The following is a 20,331-nucleotide window of genomic DNA, read 5'->3' as shown; positions in this document are numbered from 1 at the left end:
GTTGAGTCAAGCAGCACGAGCGCTGAAGATCCGCGTGCGAAATGAAAAGGTGATATTTAGCCAAATGCTCACAGACTCCTCACAGAGATGGTGACGGAAGAACAAACCGTAAGTACACAGACAATATGTTCGCTAAATTTAATAACCAAACCTCTGGTTCATGGGTTTACTATTCATAGTTTTAGGAAGTATACTGTCACACTGACGTTTGCGTGAAACATCACTGAATGAACTGAAAATGTGACAGTGTTTATGGACAGTAGTGTAGCTTTGTTACCAGTTCTCATGGGCTAATGCTACATTTAGCTCTTGCTGTCAGTAACAGTTGTCTCTGTTACTATTATTTTCATAACACTGTTTCGTAAAGGCGCCAACGCCCTGAGGGTAAACACATTCTGGAAGTCAAGTTGGATGAGGGGTGCTAAATACCTCTTTGGTCACTTTACCACTGAGAGGTTTGTGGGTTGTGTTCACATAATTTCATTAGGCTACAGTAGACTAACAGCTACACAGATATAGACTAAACCCAGATTTTACAAACAAAAGAATATGTATGTAAGCCTTAAATATTTTGTTTACTTACTCGAAATACTGTCTGAAGGAAGATGAGAACATAAAAATGTCAAGATCTTTGACAATTAGTTTGATGTTTTGTTCAGCTTTTATTAATTTAAGAGATAAGTACTTTGATTTAGATATTAACATCAAGAATTCGTAATAAAGTGAAAAAAAAAAAAAAAAGGCAAAGTTACAGCAGTAGTAAGTTCTTGCTCCAGGGGGCGGTGATAAAAGCAGATTAACAAACTTTAGCTGTTTCCTTTCAGAAATTATCAATATTATATCACCACTTGAAAATCCACTTTAGATCAACCTCTGCTGTCATTACTGTGGGAATACGTGGGAGTCCCCTCAGCCACAGAGGCTTATCACATTACTGTGCGGATTTGGTGTGATCTTCTGCTCTGATAGTCTAATGACACTAAGTGTTCCTGAAACTAATACTCTTACCTTTCATTCCATGGTTTTCCCATGTTATTCTTCTCACTATCTGTCCAGTTTTAGCTCTACTGGAGATGGAGGAGCCTGGGGAGGAGAAACTGTGTGGGAAATGGAGTGTTGGCTGTGGTTTTTACAATAACAACTTGAAGGACGTCTTCACATGGTGAGCACTGAGCCAACTGTAGACAAAGTCTACAAAACAATTTAGATGGTACTAAAATGTTAGTAGGACAAGTTCCAACTATGCTATGAAGTGGTGAAAAGGCTGACCTAGGTGCTGTGTCCGACATCAGACTGCATAAATGCCATTATCATGCTGTATAATTTTGGATAACTGACTCATTATTCTTTTTTGGACTGTACAGGCGACTGGTGAAGACCATCGCCTTGGGCCAGGTGTTGTCCCTGCTTATATGTGGAACAGCAGTAAGCTGTCAGTACCTGGCTGAAGCTAGGGTGGAGACACCCGTGCTGCAGAGCTTACTCAACTACACCCTTCTGCTGCTCGTCTATACAACAGTCCTCAGTACCCGCAAAGGTACGACTGCTCGTCACGTGGTTTGTTTGGTTGTAGGCAGTGAATGTAAAAGACATTGTGGTTGTTGTTTGGACTCACATCAACCCCAGTTGTGAAGCACTTTGTAATATGTTTGCAATTTTGACTAAAGTGTAGCAAAAAAATGTCCCATGAAAAGTAGCATTGCTGTTAGATGGTGGGCTTGATTTTTGCATTGCATAATTTCACATCAGAAAGTGAACTCTCCCATCTTAGAGGAGGTATAGTATAAATCTGCTACTTTTACAGGATTACTGGAACGACAAAGCACAAAATTACAAGTAGAGGTGGGCAATATATATTGCGTACGATAATATTGTGAATGTTGATTTGATGATGTGCAATTTTACATTATCGAGTATTCATACTGTCTCGAAAAGAAAATAAACGGACAGTGCATAGATGGTAAAGGAGATGTGCATGAAAGTCCTCATTAGCTGAATGCGAGCCTCAGAAGCCAATTAGCGGACAAGATTCAGTCTCGTGGTGACTCGGCAGCGCCCAAAACACTCACATGGAGGAAATATGCAGGAGTCTCCGTCTCAGCGGATGATTTTATAGTGAGACATGGGTCCACATCCCTAGCCTGGAAATGGTTCGGTTTTGACAAGACTGATGTTGGTCAAAATAATGTTATATTAAAGCTGGGGCACCATAAAGGAGGGGGTAAACGTGACAAATTGATGTCGAGGGGGTCCAGTGGATACAGGTTAGAAGTTGTGAAAATTTCGTGTAAGATCTGCTGTATATTAGGGCATAGAAGCCAGGAGTCGGACGTTGAAAGCATGATGGGTTTCACTTCCGTGTCACCCCAGCGTTAGTTACTTTAGTTATGGACTGCACACCCTAGTATTTAACTACTGCCCCCCCCAATGTTTTGCAGAAGATGTATGAAGCACTTTCAAAATAAACAAGAGCTGTTGTTTTGAAATGCTGTGTCTATCCATAGATGTCCTGGTAAGCTAGTAGTTTTACAGCATTTTTTGTAAAAAAAAAAAAAAAAAAGACAGAAAGAAGTTCACCCCTAATTACAAGACAACACAGTATTATCACCATATGTTTCAGGGTTTCTATGGATCGTTAATTCCATCGTCTGACTTCAAGGCCATACAAATTCCTTTGTAAAGGAATGTTCTCCAGATAAATTACTAATCTGGATTTTATGACAGGCATTTTGCACATTAATTGAGGACCAAGTTCTTGATTAATTCTTGCCAGTCTTACAGCACAGATCCGTGCCACATGATGTCTGACGTGATTCACTTTCAGAATTAGAGGACCAATCACAGAGTAATGCACACATACCATCACCTTTTACTCTGTAATTGGCTTAGTCAGTCCTTCAGACAAAGGACTGATCCAACTTATGCACACTGTCAACTTCAAAACCACCAACAAATCAATGCTATGTAATCAACAGACCATCACTCACTGAATAAAGTATAAAGCCTATTGTTTACACACATCTCTATTATGCTATCATCAAGTTTTATTCTTCAAACTAAAACTCATAGCAGCTTATTTTGACAGTGGGTCAAAATAGTAGTGTCTTATAATCATGAGCTGATAGTTTACATTATAGCTCTGTTAGCTTAGCTCTGTTTTTAGACTGAAAACAGCCTCAGTAAAACCACCCATTAGCTCCATTTTCTGTACGGTTCGTGTTGTCAATAGCTGAAATAAATATCTGTCTGGAATCATCCAGAGGAGGTTAGAACTGTCACAGTTTAGTTTGAACCACGGATCAACAAATGGCAACTAAGAAAAGATAATAATAACACATAATACCTTCATACTGTCATAAGCCTCAGAATCAAACTCAGCTGTGTAGACGAAACATTGCCTTTTCAGCGTCAAATTTCAATGTTTTCATTTGGACCTTTGTCCATTGGAGAAAATAACAACACTGCTCCTGGCTTTTATTGCTTTCTTTTTTACTCTAAAAGTTGTTTCTTAAGAGTTCTCATCCCATCTGTTCACTTTCTTACAATTTGGTCAAAGGCATTAGATTTCGTCAAAATGGGACATTTGCAGAGTGACTCATTACTCCCCCTAGTGGTCACATAAATCCCAACGCCCATCAGTTTGAATATATTCAGTTCAGATCTCTACAATCCATTATACTGACATACTTGGCATAATTTCAGAGCTCTTATTTCTCAACAATTTAATGATACTTTTAGTTAACTGTTTGATATTAGAAAGGACGACTACTACATGTTGCTGTCTTGAATAACAAAAATTAATTCTTTAATTAATTCTTCTTAAATATGTGGTCCTAATTTTTTGTAGAACACACAGCTACTTTATGGCATAGCATCACATGTCGGGTCATTAAAGAAATACAAGAATAAGTATCTGGGTGAGGTCAAGGGCTTCACGGATGACAGCCCACTACTTTTTGATTCATAACTTTTGAACCAGACAAGTTTAAGACAAATATTACACATAATTGGAAACGTCTAAATGCCATTTTAAACATACTCAAAGGGCAAAATTTTGTTTCAAATATTTTTAAATGAAAAATATCAAAATTACTGTCAGGGATGGACAAAAAAATTAACATCTACTTTTTGCAAGAATTACAACGTTCTCAAAAGTGAAGTTCCTTTGACATGTTCATCCTAAAATGTATTCAGTGTACTGTATGCCTTAAATTCTCTATTTTACAACCTAATAATTGGGTTGAGGAAAAAAATACAGACCTGATCAAAATCTTAAGACCAGTTGAAAAATAGCTAGAATTTACCTTTTGCACATTTGGATCTTAATGAGGTTTTAAGAAGAGCTACAATATACAAAAGCAAGAAGGGGGAGTGAGACAAAAAGTACTTTGAAAAAGTAATTCATTGAAAACAACAAGTCAGCTGAAATATGCTGTTTATCAGCTGATCAAAAGTTTAAGACCGCAGGCTATAAAAGCCAAAATGCTCAAAATTCTCATTTTCTGTCGGCCATTCACACGGTCATGCCCTCCTGACGGCTAAAGCTAAGAAGCTTTCTCTTCTTGAACGTGGTCGGATCGTCGAGCTGCATAAGCAAGGCCTCTCGCAGCGTGCCGTTGCTGCTGAGGTTGGACGCAGTAAGACAGTCATTCTAAATTTTTTGACAGATCCTGAGCATTATGGAACAAAAAAGTCAAGTGGTAGACCCAAAAACATTACACCTGCACTGAGCCAGAGGATCCGATTGACTGTCCGTCAAGACACAGGGCGGTCTTCGACCCAAATTAAGGCCCTTACTGGTGCCGACTGCAGCCCAATAACCATCGGACGGCATCTGCGGGAAAAGGGTTTCAAAAACAAAAAAACGAATTCAAAGACCTCGTCTTCTACAACGCCACAAAACTGCCCGTTTAGGCTTTGCCAGGGAGCATTAAACATGGGACACTGAAAGGTGGAAAAAAGTTTTATTCTCTGATGAGAAAAAATGTAACCTTGACGGTCCAGATGGCTTCCAACGTTACTGGCATGACAAGGAGATCCCACCTGAGATGTTTTCTACTCGGCACAGTGGAGGGGGGTCCATCATGATCTGGGGTGCTTTTTCATTCAGTGGAACACTGGAGCTTCAGGTGGTGCAGGGTCGTCAAACGGCGGCTGGTTACGTGCAGATGTTGCAGCGGGCATCCCTCATGACTGAGGGCCCTGGTCTGTGTGGTAACAGCTGGGTTTAAAAACAGGACAACGCTGCAGTTCACAATGCTCGCTTGACGAAGGACTTCTTCAGGGAGAATAACATCACTCTTTTGGACCATCCCGCATGTTCCCCTGATTTAAATCCCATAGAGAACATTTGGACAGGGCCGGAATGAGACTCATTTTCAGCCCTGGAGTTTCATACCTCAGACCGGCCCACTTTAGATCACGACCTATTATTATTAAAATCATGCAATTATAACCTTACATGTTAGGTCTACACACTGTTCTGCAAAGCCTTCTAATTCAGTGTATTTTCTAAAATATTTCCAATTCAGCGCAAGTAAAGGTTGCTTCACAATGTGGATTTATTTCAAAGGTGAGTGCACATGGACATCTCCAACATTATTATTCCTCACAACACAACAATAACAGAATCTATATTTTTGTTCTTATAAGTGTTAACATTTTTCAAACCTTTAAAATGTTTGAAATGAAATGAAAGAATATAAAAAAATATTAAATAAAAAAAAATAAATAATAATAATAATAAAAAAATAATAATAAAGCTTGCTGCACTTTCTAATAACTATTATTTTTGTATCCTCTGCAACAAAAGATTTCCATCACAACTTACTTGCGGTTTGTTCCATCGATGCTATTGAAAACTTTTGGTATAGTGATTTTAGGGGTTTGATGAGGATGATAAGAAAAAACTGTCTGTATATCCTGTGACTGAGGGTGAGCAGAGGAACCAAAGCTAACAGCAGACTCCTCTTCATCTGTCTCATTTGTGCCTAGTGGTTCAGGGTTGTGCTGCTGAGCTGCTCCTCTGTCATCAGTAGACTCTGCTCTCCCTTTCACACTTCCTTCAGTTTCTCTAGACTCACCTGTATCACAATAAAAAATAATATCTACAGACATTTGGACTTACTTTACTAATTAAGATATTTACATTGGCAAAATATGCAGCTTTATTTAATATTACTTTGTGCTATTGCCTTTCAGTTGTGGGCTTTGTGTATTTACTGTCTCATTTTTAATAATAAAAATTAAAACAGGTCAGGACTATGGTTTGGGTATAGAAAGTGGTTTTACTAGAACTAATGCTTGTTGACACAGTCTGTTCTAACAGCTCACCTTTTCCTTCCATCCTGACAGGAACAATCCCCTCATCACTACTGGTTCCTGGCTCTGCTCCTGACACTAAAGCACATTTTAAAAATGCTCATAATTCTCAGCACAAATCTTCTATTTCGCAAAGCCTTGGTGTCAGTTTCATTCATGTAGTGCTGAATCATCTAGTATCTCAGAGCACCTTTCATACTGAACAGGCCTACACCATACTCTTCATTGGAGCCTATTTATTCATAATCTTCCCTCCATGAGCAGTCCTATCTGCCCACTCTGGACTTGTGGGCTCATGCCTGGTGCTGGATCTTCTTTCTGACTCTGAGGAGCTACAAGACAGTTTCCCAGTTCTGTGGCGTCGCGTCATACTATTATTTAAACTGCATGACGTTATGTTCCACACCACAATGCCACACAATTCACTGACTCGATAATTAACTAACTTGAAAGGTGGTTCATCGTCCTCATTAGTTGTTTCCAACCGGAGGTCGTTTTTGTGACAAAGTTGCAGATTTTGTCACATTTGGCTGCGTTTGCTTCCAGAGCTTTCCTCCTTTTAATTCTTCCTTCTCCACACCACCCTTGCTCTTTCTATTATCCATGTTTCAAACAGCAAACACAGCTGACCATCCACAGCCTACAGAGCACAGATCGTATATGCTCCACAGCTACAGTACACAGCTACTAACCGTATGCACGGACATGTTAGGTCAGGTCACGGTGCGTCTGCAAAAAAAGAAGAAAACAAACAGTTTGCTTGTAGATGGGGTGGGGCCCAGGAACAGCGGCTGCAGATTACGTGATCAACTCAGTGCTATGACTGAACACCGGCCCCCCAAAAATAAATAAATAAAATATTAAATACATATTTAAAGTGAACTCCAGCCCTCGTGGCCCAAATATTATACCGGCCCACCAGGAATTGTCCCGGTCCTCCCGATTAGCCAGTCCGGGCCTGCATTTGGGGATGGATGGCAAGGGAAGTTTATAAAAATGGCCATCAGTTGCACACAGTTGATGCCCTTGGTGAAGCCATCTTCACCACTTGGAGCAATGTTCCCACCAGCCTCCTGGAAACACTCGCATCAAGCAGGCCCAAACGAATTTTTGAAGTGATTAACAAGAGCGGTGGAGCTACTCATTACTGAGTCCTACTGAGAAAATTTTTTGTTCTGGTTTGGAGAGTTTTTTTGTAATTTTTTGAGCGATGGTCTTAAACTTTTGATCAGCTGATAAACAGCCTATTTCAGTTTACTTGTTGTTTTCAATAAATTACTTTTTCAAAGTGCTTTTTGTCTCACTCCCCCTTCTTGCTTTTGTATATTGTAGCTCTACTTAAAACCTCATTAAGATCCAAATGTGCAAAAAGTAAATTCTAGCTATTTTTCAAGTGGTCTTAAGATTTTGATCAGGTCTGTATTTGATCATACCTAAATAGCAAGAGTTTTGACAAAAGGCAGCGCCACCGATGGACAACAAAAGTAAATATCAAATTAAACATTTTTATTTCAATTATCAATATCATATCCTTTTTTTTTTTTTTTTTTTTTTTTTTACAATATTTACAACATACAAATAATATTAACATTATATTCAAATGTATTTTGCATAGATATTTGCATTTATTAACTTTAAACACTGTGTTTAGAATATGACATAAATAGTATAATTGTCAAATATCAGTGTATTTGGAATAAATTTAGTTTATTTATGAAAGTTTATAAAATGAACCTAGAATGAAGGCACTAAACTGGGTTACTCTTCAAACATTCACACTCATAAAACTCCTCAAAGTTTTTTTGTTTTTTTTTTTTTTTTTTACAAATTTTTTCTCAGTTAAAAATACATTTTCCTGAAAATCTAATTACCTACCCAAAAATCTAAGTTTGGTGTAGATTATTGTAATGTAATTTTTTGGACCAGATGTTAACTTTCCCTTGATTTCGCCCTGCTGTAGTTAAAATGATTTCTGCTATCATTAATATATAGGTGAAACCAAGTTGAAAGAAATCTGGCTGAGAGAGAAATCAGTCTTAGAATGCATTGATCAAAGTCTTCAAGTCATAGCAATGTTTTTTTCAGAAAGTATACAAATTAAATTTGCTCTCAAGAAATGTTGTATTTTTCTTTATTTAAAATTATGACAGCAAATTCAGCTGAATGTATCTTTATGTGTTCTCCTAATCTGCTTTTACAGGTGACAGGAACCTTTTACATGTTTTAAAAACCAACTGGTGGAAGTATTTGGTGATGGGTCTGGCAGATGTAGAGGGTAACTACACAGCTGTTAAGGCCTACCAGTATACCACCCTGACAAGTATCCAGGTAAGATGGAGAAGGTAGAGTTAATTAACTGTTGCTTGATCAGTAAAGTGTCCTGTCTTCTTCTGGACTCCATTCATTAGATCCCCTTTTATCCACCAAGGGAGTTTGAAATTAGTCACTATATTTACTTGGGTATTGGTATCTAACAAATGGTTAACCAGTGGCTCACCATTTTAATAACAGCAGTTAATGTTAGCATGCTACTCTCTAAATGCGCCATTGGGTCACCTACAAAGGTATACAGATCTCTACAATGTTATAATAATGTGTCTCTGCCAGGTAGTAAAGCACATAAATTTCTCTTTGCAGCTTAAACCAACTCCAACCCAGAATTAGTTAAGGGGGTAACAGTGGCTTTGTTGAAGTGTAATGTCAATCAAAGGATTCAGCATCTAGTAGTTCAGTGGAAGCAGGTCTGGCTGATCTGGCCAAAAGATCTTATTAGGATCTTTTGAGGTTGAATTCCAGTCCACAATCTCAATCACAATATTGTCACCTCTTAAAAACATAGGCAAGTTACATTTTTTCTCTAGTTTTCTCTGGCTTTCGAAGGGTTAGTTTGTTTGATGACTTTTTGTCATATCTAACTAGAAACTCAGTATTTTTGTATCATTTTGGACAAACGTTACTACAACACTCACAATCAAAGGTTGTGTTAGACATTTTATGACGAACAGGGTCATAAAAATTCCGTCATAACACATTATTATCCTTCATTTCAATTTTATTTTTTTTAATGATAATGAGATATATTCAGTGGTATTTAATGTTCAAAAACATTTCAATGATGCAGCAACTGTAGTTACTGCTGGCTGATAAACCATGTCATGATTCACATAAATATACACGCCACTTTTAATTGGCGTATTATCTGTGTGCATTATAAGCTTTCCATGTGTATGTTCACGCCGTGTCAAATACCACGCACTGAGGGTTAGGGTTATGTGAATTGGAGATCTTGGTGTAAACTAACATGCCGTCAAATGGTGTTGAATAACATGAGAAAGGCAGGAAATGCGTACATATAGCATGCCAAATGCCATTAGAACTGGCGTGACATACAACACATCACACAAACTCCTCAAGTTAATGTGACTTAGTCCAAGTATGTAAGTGTGGTCAAAGGGTAAAGCAACACTATGAACAGACAGAAACAAACTCACCAGTTAGGATCTGGTCTAGTGACATCAGTGCTCCAGATCAGGTGCAGATTGAGTGCTATTGCTATACACTACCAGTCAAAAGTTTGGACTCACTTGGTTTTTCTTTATTTTCATGACTATTTACATTGTAGATTCTCACTGAAGGCATCAAAACTATGAACAAACACATATGGAATAATGTAGTTTTACAAAAGTGACATAACTCAAAGCATGTTTTATATTTTAGATCAGGGGTGTCAAACTCATTTTAGTTCAGGGGCCACACTCAGCTAAATATGATCTGAAGCGGGCCGGACCAGTAAAATAATAACATAATAATATAGAAATAATGTCAACTCCAAACTTTTTTCTATGTTTTAGAGTGAAACGAGTAAATTTACATTATGATAAGGTTTACATCTACAAACTATCCTTTCAAAAGATGTGAATAACATGAACAAACTGAAAAAATAAATGTAATTTTAACAATATTCTGCCTCAGTTTATCATTTCCACATGTACATTATAACTTACAGATCATAGTGGATCTACAAATACACAAAATGTTTAGTAACAGGCAGAATATTGTTAAAATTGTACTTACTTCTCTTAAGACATTTCAGGTTGTTCATATTTCTTCAGGTTATTCACATTTTTTGCAAAATTATACTTTGTAGATGTAAATATTTTCATGTATTTACACTAAAACAAAGAGAAAAATTTGGAGTTGTTGTTATTTATGTTATAATGATAGCATTTTACTGAATCCTGCCCACTTGAGATTGAATTGGTCTGAATGTGGAAACTGAACTAAAAGAACTGTTAATATCTTAGTGTAATTTTTGCATTTCACAAATTCATCCCAAGGGCCAGGTTGGATCCTTCGGTGGGCTGGATTTGGCCCCCCCCGGGCCGCATGTTTGACACCTGTGTTTTAGATTCTTCAATATAACCACAACTTGCTTTCATTACTGCTTTGCACGTTCTTGGCATTCTTTCAATGAGCTTCATGAGGTAGTCACCTGAAATGTTTTCCAAAAGTCTTGAAAGAGTTCCCAGTGATGCTGAGCTCTTGTTGGCCATCTGTGGTCCATCTCATGCCATTTAAATGAGAAGGTGAGTCCAAACTTTTGACTGGTAGTGTATAAAACACATTAATGCAAATCCACTGGTAAATGGGCCAGTGAACAGAAACAGCTGAGTAGGACAGTTTTAATTGCACTGTTATTTAGTTTTTTTGATGACACAACCTGCATGATCCCTCTGAGAAGTAGATCATTCGATAAATTAGCATGGATCAGCTCCTGACATTGCAGCGTTGCCCAGCCCAAACTGAATGGTGTCCTTCCAGTAGAACCTGTTACACACGGTTCTCTCTTCCCATTAAGACACTGTAAAGCGGACGAAGTTCAGTCACAGAGTTGGGGTGTATGTTGTTTGTGTTTCAGTTGCTGGACTGCTTTGTGATTCCGGTGCTCATGCTGCTCTCCTGGTTCCTGCTGAAGACTCGCTACAGGCCAATCCACTATGTAGCTGTGATGGTGTGTCTGCTAGGAGTGGGGGCCATGGTCGGAGCTGACGTTCTGGCTGGAAGGGACCAGGGCTCCAGTAAATAAACCTTTATTACAGAAGTCCCAAATGAACTGAAACTAAATGTCAAAGCTGATCAGTGTAGAGGGCATTGTTTGATTCAGGACAAACCGCTGGGAAACATGTGGTGTGTTTGTTTGTGCAGCCAGTGACGTGTTGCTGGGGGATGGTCTGGTTCTGCTCAGCGCTGTCCTCTACGCAGTGTCCAATGTGTGCCAGGAGCACACTGTGAAGAAGCTGAGTCCAGTCGAGTTTCTGGGCATGATGGGTCTCTTCGGGACTCTCATCAGCAGCATACAGCTGTAAGTTATTTGTTTGTCATCTGTTCCTGTCTCCCTCTGATGCTGTTCTCTTTGGTTTGTATCCTAGTGGGCCCAGGCACCCAACAGTCTGACTGGCTATTTATGAAAATAGTGGGTCAACACAAATTTAAGTTAGAAATGCAAGTAATTCTCTGTAACTGTGAGCTGTAGTATCCTATCTCATGCTGTCTGTGTGCTGGGCATTCTTTCTAAACTATGATGTTTTATGAATACTGACTAAAACAGTTTAAGACTTGCCTGGTTGAATCTTTTAATAGTTTCATTTTCACATATCCCAGACCTCAGGGTGTCAGGTGCACTAAAGGCAGACGTACTGTTTCAGGCAGCTCATCGAGTGGTTTCACTGGGCATTTCATTCAGGATTAAACATGAAATTTAGCTGTTTTCCTCTCAGAAATAACCAGGACTAAAGCTCAGCCCCTCTTTCACATGTCCAGCACCATAAACATAAATGTCAAAATCTGTATGAAAAATTTGTAGATATAGAAATTGCAGTATTTAGAGCAAAGTCAAGAAAGTAGAAATGAATGGAAATGTGACTTTTAGCAGCATTTTGAAAGCCAAGTGCATTAAATTTGACTACGGAGGAAAAATTTAAAGAATATAAAATACTTTATGGTTGTTTTATGGTCCCAAACCTTTAAACTGGAGTAAAAATAAATAAATGAATAATTACTATATAAAATGAAAGTGTAAATCTGAATACACCCCAAAAAATTTGTGAGAAGTTGCATTTCTGTTGAATAGTTAGCTGAATTGTTAAACTGTAGTGGAATTCTAAATATTTTTACGGTAATATTGTAACTAAATGAGTAATGAGCTCAGTGCACATACAGTCCAAAAAAAAAAAAAGAAGACTGTATAAAAATATCACAAATACTGAAAAATGTAGGCATGGGCAAAAAGCTATAGGATAAAATATTAAATATACATATACTAGTGAAGTACAACTGAAACTACTGAAATATTCAAAAGCTGACTACACTACAGATGAGAAATATGTACAACAAATAAGGATATATACAGGTCATATAGGATACATACATGTAATATAGGATACATACATGTAATATAGGATACATATAGGTAATATAGGATATATACAGGTAATATAGGATACATACATGTAATATAGAATACATACATGTAATATAGGATACATATAGGTAATATAGGATATATACAGGTAATATAGGATACATACATGTAATATAGGATATATACAGGTAATATAGGATACATACAGGTAATATAGGATATATACAGGTAATATAGGATCAGGCAAATCAGGCTACATTGTCCAGCCCAAGGCTAGTAGTAACAGGCTGTTTGGTTTTGCAGAGTTGTACTGGAAACACATGCAGTAGCAGAAGTAAAGTGGGACCTTAAAATCGGTAGGTGATGTCTCCGTTGTATTGAAAGTGGGTGTGAGTTTCAGCACCACCTCCTACCCACCTGCTCTAACTCTAGAGTATTTGTTGTGTTGTACAGTGCTGCTGTTTGCGGTGTATGCACTGTGCATGTTTGCACTGTACAGCTTGATGCCTGTGGTGGTGCAGATGACCAGCGCCACTGCAGTCAACCTGTCCCTGCTCACTGCTGACCTCTTCAGTCTGTTCTGTGGCATCTTCCTCTTCCACTACACTGTGAGTATCACTCAGCCGTCAGCAGCTACTACACACACCATGCTGGGCAGTAGAGGGCCAAAAACTTGTTGTGAAATATAGGATATTTATGATTTATTTTCCACCAATATAGACATAATTCATAGAACAATTTAGATGGAACTAACTTGAAATCATTTACTTGTGGGATTGAAAGATTGTAAATCCATTGTGTGCAGTGTGTTGTGTTCTATCAAAACCAGATAAATGGAATTTATATTTTCTGACAATATGCTGTTTTCTGCAGTTGTATAATATTTAGCATTTTTAATATATATATTGTATGTATTGTATATATTGTATGTATTGTGTGTGTGTGTGTGTATATGTATATACTCATTGAGGTGCATCTCATAAATTGAAAAATCTGTTCTTAAATGGACACAAAGGAGGTTTTAAATGCACAAACTTCATCTGCTATTCCTTTCTTATTCTTCCACAACAGCATTTTTAATAATTTAACATCTCTAATTGTTCATAGGGATTTTTTAAAATAATTAAATCTTCAACCTAGAGTGAAGCCACAGTGGATGAAAACAGAACATGCCATCCTAACAAACTCTAACTCCTTTTTGCATCTCGTCCAGTTTTCAGCTCTGTACATCGTCTCGCTTGTCATCATCATTGTGGGTTTCATCATGTTCAACGCCGTCCCCACGTACTCGGCTTTATCAGAGTCCAGTTCTGATGAGACAGATCTTGTCCAACGGGCCGCGGATCCCTCTGCTGACCATATGCTGACATCAAAGAGGACGGACGATGTCATTGCTGTTGCTGTACTCTGACCCAAATGAATGAGAGTGACTTGGAGGACACAAGCTGGTCTTTGTGTTGTAAGAAAGGCAGCTGAGTGCACTGGAGCTGAGGTTTGTCCTGTTAATGGATGAAGCTCAGTTTAACATTAGGACACTTCTCCTGATTCTTACACAATTAGATGAATTATTTTCGGTATTTAAGATATCTAATACAGACAAAATACAATCATATAAGAACTCGCTGCATTATATGTTGTGATGAAAATTTTTAAACAGTGTTTTAATGCCTGTTGACTTGATGAAACGTTACCATGGATATTTATTCAGTAACAATGAAGATCTGTTTCTGCGCTCGTACTGTACATCGACTATTATCCAAAAACCATCCCACAAGTTACTGCTACTTCAGATGTAGACATGCACAATAGATCATTTGAGCATTGACATTGCAATGTACGTGTGCGTAATAGTCACATGGCAGGTCCTGCAATGTAGGAGGGAAATGAACTCAACATGTTCTCATCTTATTTCAAGGGAATGTGACACACACTGCTCGCAGTGATCCACCAATCACAATCATTCTCAGTCAGTTTGGAGTGAGTTGCTGGTAACAATATAAAAAAATGAGCAACAAACAAGAGAAAATCACCAAAAACTAAGATTTGGTGCCAAAGAGTAAAGCAATGTCAGTTATCTGGAATTATTTCAGCTACAAGAAGGATGATACTGTAACACGTGTTCTGTGTCGATAGTGCCTTGCACCTGTTGCCACAACCAGACGAAACACAACTAATTAGTTTGACCATTTATGTCAGCACTACACAGCTATTATATACTCCTGAGTATTTTTTCATATTGCAATATATATATATCGCAGGGTTAAAAAAAATTGCAATGTCAGTTTTTTCCAATATCGTGCAGCCCTGTTCTGATGTTTGTATTCCAACAGACCAACCTTTCCACAGTGTCTGGAGTTTCCTCTGTGGTTCTTGTAGGAAGTGCTATATAATTAGGTAATTAGCATTGGCAGGTGGCTTTGCTATAGGCTAGTTTAGCAATGAACTTTAAGAAAAGTCAGAAGATCTCTAAGATTGACTAGGGCGAGGGAATGATTAAACTGATGCACAGAAGTCAATGAAAACCAGGAGACATGAATTACAAGTAAAATAGTGGTATTGTGTATTGACAAGATAATATTTACAATATATGCAGAGAAAATGAGGGTTTGATCAACCCATTATACTATAGTGTTCAGAAAAACAGCTGTTCATAAATTCTTAATTTGGTGCGCCTTAAAGAGTTTCAATTTGATGGATCTTTTTTTTTCCTCTTCTTCCATATGTATTACATTCCACACAGGTTTACAGTCAATTCCAACTCAGTAAGAAAAAAAACAAAGTAAAAAGTCCAAAAATCTAGATAAATAGTCCATTTGTAGTCAAAATAAGTCAAGAGTCCAAAATTAAATGAGAAAAAGGGAATTGGGCTGGGGTGTGGGTGTGGGTGGGTGGCGCAGGAGTGAGCAGAGGCTCCGCCCTACTATGCAGATCAGTTCAGTTCAGCAGATCCAGGTTCTTCTCTTCTCTAGTTCGCCATCAGGTTTCCAACCATGGAAAAAAACCTGACCAGTTTGGGAGTTTGGTTTGTTTTTCCTTCCTTTTCTCTCTCTCTCTGGCCCTCAGTGGACATCAGCTCTCTCACTCTGTGTCTGCTGTCCACGCCACAGCTCACACTACTGCCATATCTCTCTTACTTCCTCTACCTGTTGCCACTACTCCTGTTTTATGCCTCAGACCTGCTCTGATTGGCGCTCTAATCTCACAATACCATGACAATGTCCGGCTACTCAGGTAGTGCAGACACACACAAAAAAATAAAATAAATGAACACAATGGCAGTATTTCCAGTTCCTTTGCATATTCCATTCATTTTAGAAATTATATAATAATAATTAATTTCCCAAATTGCACTAAGGCAGTGGTTCCAACCTTTTTTGGTTTGTGACCCCATTTTAACATCACACATTTCTGGTGACCCCAGACATTCAAAATATTTTTTTTTTTTTGCTAAAATTAATTTGTTTTTGATCATGTTATAGTTTGCTATCCTATGTTGCAAACAAACATTAATTTTAGAGGACATTTAGTCTATATAATGTATATTATTGTGGACGGAGGCAGTAAATCCAGGTGTAGATTACTGCACAAAGGGAGAATTGGATTTTCCTTGGTCAGGATATGTACAGTCAGTCCAGCTGTGATTTACAAGGAGGACAATTAATACTGAACAAACAAGAACTGAAACTATGAATTATGAAAGAGCTGCAGCATCTGAAACTGACCACAATGAACATTTGACAGATAAACGGAACCACAGTGCTGCAGTTTCAGCTTCACAGTTTGTCATGTCTGTTATGGATTGGGATTGTCTCTCTCAACTCACCATATATTTTTTTTATTAGTAAGTTTATTATTTTTTATGTTTATGAATTACTAGAAATTTCAGGCAACCCCACATGGGGTCCCGACCCCAAGGTTGAAAACCACTGCACTAAGGAGACCTGGGTTATGTTCTGTTACAGATGTATGTCATTTTAATATTTGCAAAATACTTTAGAGAAGGCACATACCTTTCTATGTTTTGTATCATCAAGAGTAAAAGCATAATCACATGCAACAGCAGTTTTATTGTTTTGATTAAATGCATTTTTCTATTCTCTAAGTGTATCAGTTCTCTGTTACTTCATACTCTGTTTGTTTGTCCTGTATATCCCACTCATCATTCACGTGCAGCTGCATTTTTAAGTTCTATTTACTAAAAAGTTTGACATTTGGAAAAATAGTGGGTGTTAATATTTAGGGATGGAAACTCCTTACCAACAATATAATCTAAGTAGAGCACAGGGCGAACTAGGATGGATTCCCAAATGCCACAGGTAAAGGTAAGACTTAGGGCTACATGACATCTTTAAATAATGCAAAACCACATAAGTTTAGGAACATAAAATTGATTATGTCTGTATCCTGATGCAAAACTCAACTGTCAATCCACATTTTAAAGCAGATATTTTAAATAGTTTTGCCAAATGGGAATGTTATGTCCACACTGAGGCGAAAAGAAACCAGATCAGAGAATGAAGGCATTTTAGTTCAAGAAATTTAATGTTTCAAGAGTGAAGTTGCAAGTTTATGTTTGAAAAATCAAATTCCCAGTTGGTCCAAATGTCAAACAGTAGCTCCTGCTGCTTCCACTCAAAGTATATTTACTATTAAATTATGGTTATGTTTGACATGACTTGGGTTTTGTTTTTATTGCAGTTAAAAAAACTTCAGACTGAAAACTGCTACTTTATTCGTGTAATTTTAAGAGTTGTGTTTAAATACCAGAAGTACCTGATTAGATTAGTACCCTCAGTGTGGCCCTGCTAGTCCTTTGTGGCCCCCCCAGACCCCACTAGTTACCATCTTTTTCACCTTTTGACCCCTGAAGAGTTTCATCCCGAACTTACGCTATGATGAAATCCACAAAACATTCTGTCAAAATCAAAATAAATCTGTCAAATTTAGATGAAGATGAAAATAAATGTTTAAAATGTAGCAGATCTCTGGGTTTTCCTTGGGTTTGTGGAGGACTTTAAGTGCAGCGGTGACTTTTTGGTTGTTTTTTTTTATTTAATTTATTTTTATCTGTTTTGCTTTTTTTTTTTTTATTACATCGTTTTGAATTTTTTTCTTGAGGCTGGAACCCTGATGCAGATTTAATATAAATTTAATCCCGTTATTTACTGATATTAATTTACTTCAGGTTGGCAACTCTTTGAGCAATATTTGGATGCTGCTCATATCAGGTTCAGACTGAGGTGTCTTTATGAGTCCTTGTAGGTACATTGATTTTGCAGTACAGAGGAAAGGTATCCACTTGTGTACAACAAACAAATAAATACAATCCATTCAGATAAAGTGTGTGTTAAAGTGTCTGGTTAATTTCTCTCAGCAGTCCTGGATTCTTCTATCTGTGAGTCTGATTCCTGCTGGAATAAAGCTGTTCTTGTTTTCTTATGAGGGTCCCACACTCTCTACTTGGTTGATTACTGGAATGTTTTTCCAATCCAATCAAGTTGTTTGATGCCTTCATCGTGTAACTGTACACTGAAAAAAAAAAAGTAATTTAACAGAATTTTCACTTTATTTTACAGATTTTTCCTGTATTTTTTAGATACAGGAAAATATCAATGAAATGACAAAAATAGACTGTGATTTTACATGTCAAATGTAAAAGAACATGAAAAAACTGTAACTGTAAATAACCATAAAATTTCCATTTTTTTAAAGAATTTTTTTCTTTTTTCACAGAAAAATACAGTTAAAATACATTTGCAAATGTATCATAATTTCACAAATATTTCTTTTCTATTTATTATATTATTTTAAGTGTTAATTTAAAGTTTAATACTGTAAAAAATAATAAAACGAGATAAAATTACTGACAATTAACCGTAAAAGAAGTATTTTTTCTGTAAGTTTAACAAGACTCGGTTGTTAATTGGTTTCACAACAAAAATGTTGAATAAATGTATTTTTGAGAATGTATAACATGTATAAGCACTGATAAACTGTCCAAATACAGTTTTTATCAGTGGATTGGACAACTTAGTCCCATTGGAAATTATCTATCTATCTATCTATCTATCTATCTATCTATCTATCTATCTATCTATCTATCTATCTATCTATCTATCTATCTATCTATCTATCTATCTATCTATCTATCTATCTATCTATCTATCTATCTATCTATCTATCTATCGGTAATTTGATTGTTTTAATACATGTAAATATTCTTTATTAAACATTAAAAAGTCCAAAAAATATGTAAAGTCTCATGTAAAGTTAGGCCAAAAAACTATATTTTAATTATGGAAAATTACCGTATTTTTATGACATGGTTATTTTCTGTTATTTTACAGTATTTTTTTGGCACCCCTGCTGCCGGAATATTACTGTTTTGTTTGTTTGTTTGTTTGTTTTTCACAGTGTAGGAGGTGCATTGGTGTAGGTCAATTTTGATGTATTTTGTTGATTACTTTGGTCATTTTCAGTCATGCAGTTAATGATTTTATACATTTTTTTTTATTATTTAATTTTTTTGGTTCTTTTTCATACCTATTGTGACCATGTTCTGTACATTTTTATTCATTTTATTGATTATTCTGTTCATTTTTGGTTTTGAGATTTTTTTTTATGTTGTTCATTCCTTGCCTATTTTGCTAGGTTCTGTTCATTTTTATTCATTTTGTTCATTTTATTGATTATTCAGTTCATTTTTGTAATGCTATTGCTTCTTTTGTTTTATTTCTGTTCATTTTCTGTCCTACTTTGGCCTTGTGTTATTTTTTTGTTCATCGTTTTGCTAATTTTATTCTTTTTATATATACATATGTATAAGTCTTGTTTATGATTATTGCTCTTTTTTTCGTCATTTGCACATTTTTCTTTCTTTCTTTCTTTTTTTTGGTAGTGTTTTGTTGATCGCTTTCTTCATTCGATGCTTATTATTTGTATGTTCTTTTTTCTTTTCAGCTGCAGAAATAGAACATCAAGTCATTATAGGAGTCGATGTGAGGAGACAGAATGTACCTGTGTGTGTGCTCGCTGATCATGTGAGTGTGTTCGTCGGTGTGCGTCGTATCCTCTCTCCGGATCCGTCATTCGGCTGCGGGTCATCATGGAGGAGCATCAGGCAGCAGTAGCCCACTGAACACACATCTACAGCCCCACCGCTTTGCCTTCCTGCCTCTATTATCGAGCTCGGTAAGAGAAAAAAAAACGTCCATTTTGTCGATTTCTTTGCGGTTTTAGCTGATTTTTTTCCTGCTGTGCTGCTGACGTTACAGAGCCTTCATCTGTAGCAGCGGATTAGTCTGAGCTCTGGTGTTGCTAGTCAGACTGTAGACTGGAGGAGCCCCGTTCAGTGGATTAGGCTTCATATGAGGGTGAATTAAAGGCGCATAATTGCTTCGAATGAGTGTTTCTTTTCTTTTATTAGTCCCAGTTCCAGGGCTGTAGGCAGAAGCTGAGCTGAGAGCAGCCGGAGAACAGCGGCGGTGTTCAGGACCGCGGACAGCTCCGGAGCAGCGGGCCTCCGGAGCTGTCCGCGGTCCTGAACACCGCCGCTGTTCTCCGGCCTCAGTTCGAACCCTCCAAAAGAA

The 20,331-nt window shown here is 37.2% G+C and overlaps 2 protein-coding genes across 5 annotated transcripts in view; both read left to right on the top strand.

The window, feature by feature from the left end:
- On the top strand, positions 1-14,916 carry slc35f2 (solute carrier family 35 member F2). The gene is made up of 9 exons (XM_030154601.1): positions 1-108; positions 1,057-1,162; positions 1,365-1,537; positions 8,522-8,649; positions 11,240-11,399; positions 11,527-11,683; positions 13,046-13,098; positions 13,196-13,350; positions 13,956-14,916. The coding sequence occupies exons 2-9, from the start codon at positions 1,074-1,076 to the stop codon at positions 14,151-14,153; spliced, it is 1,113 nt and encodes a 370-aa protein (XP_030010461.1). The 5' UTR covers positions 1-108; positions 1,057-1,073; the 3' UTR covers positions 14,154-14,916.
- Positions 14,917-19,796: 4,880 nt separating this feature from the next.
- The window catches only part of elmod1 (ELMO/CED-12 domain containing 1), a 56,565-nt gene continuing 56,030 nt past the window's right edge, over positions 19,797-20,331 (top strand). For 2 of the 4 annotated variants that reach the window (XM_030154605.1, XM_030154602.1), the window contains exon 1: positions 19,800-19,936. The gene's annotated coding sequence lies outside the window, so the exon portion shown is untranslated. Of the gene's footprint in view, positions 19,937-20,003; positions 20,116-20,331 lie in introns of those variants that run through there. The other 2 variants (XM_030154603.1, XM_030154604.1) reach the window with 2 other exon arrangements.

Source organism: Sphaeramia orbicularis, chromosome 14 (assembly GCF_902148855.1).
Source record: "Sphaeramia orbicularis chromosome 14, fSphaOr1.1, whole genome shotgun sequence".
Classification (NCBI taxonomy): Eukaryota; Metazoa; Chordata; class Actinopteri; order Kurtiformes; family Apogonidae; genus Sphaeramia; species Sphaeramia orbicularis.
Note: the sequence above shows the minus strand (reverse complement) of the source record. Positions and strands in the feature narration are given on the sequence as shown.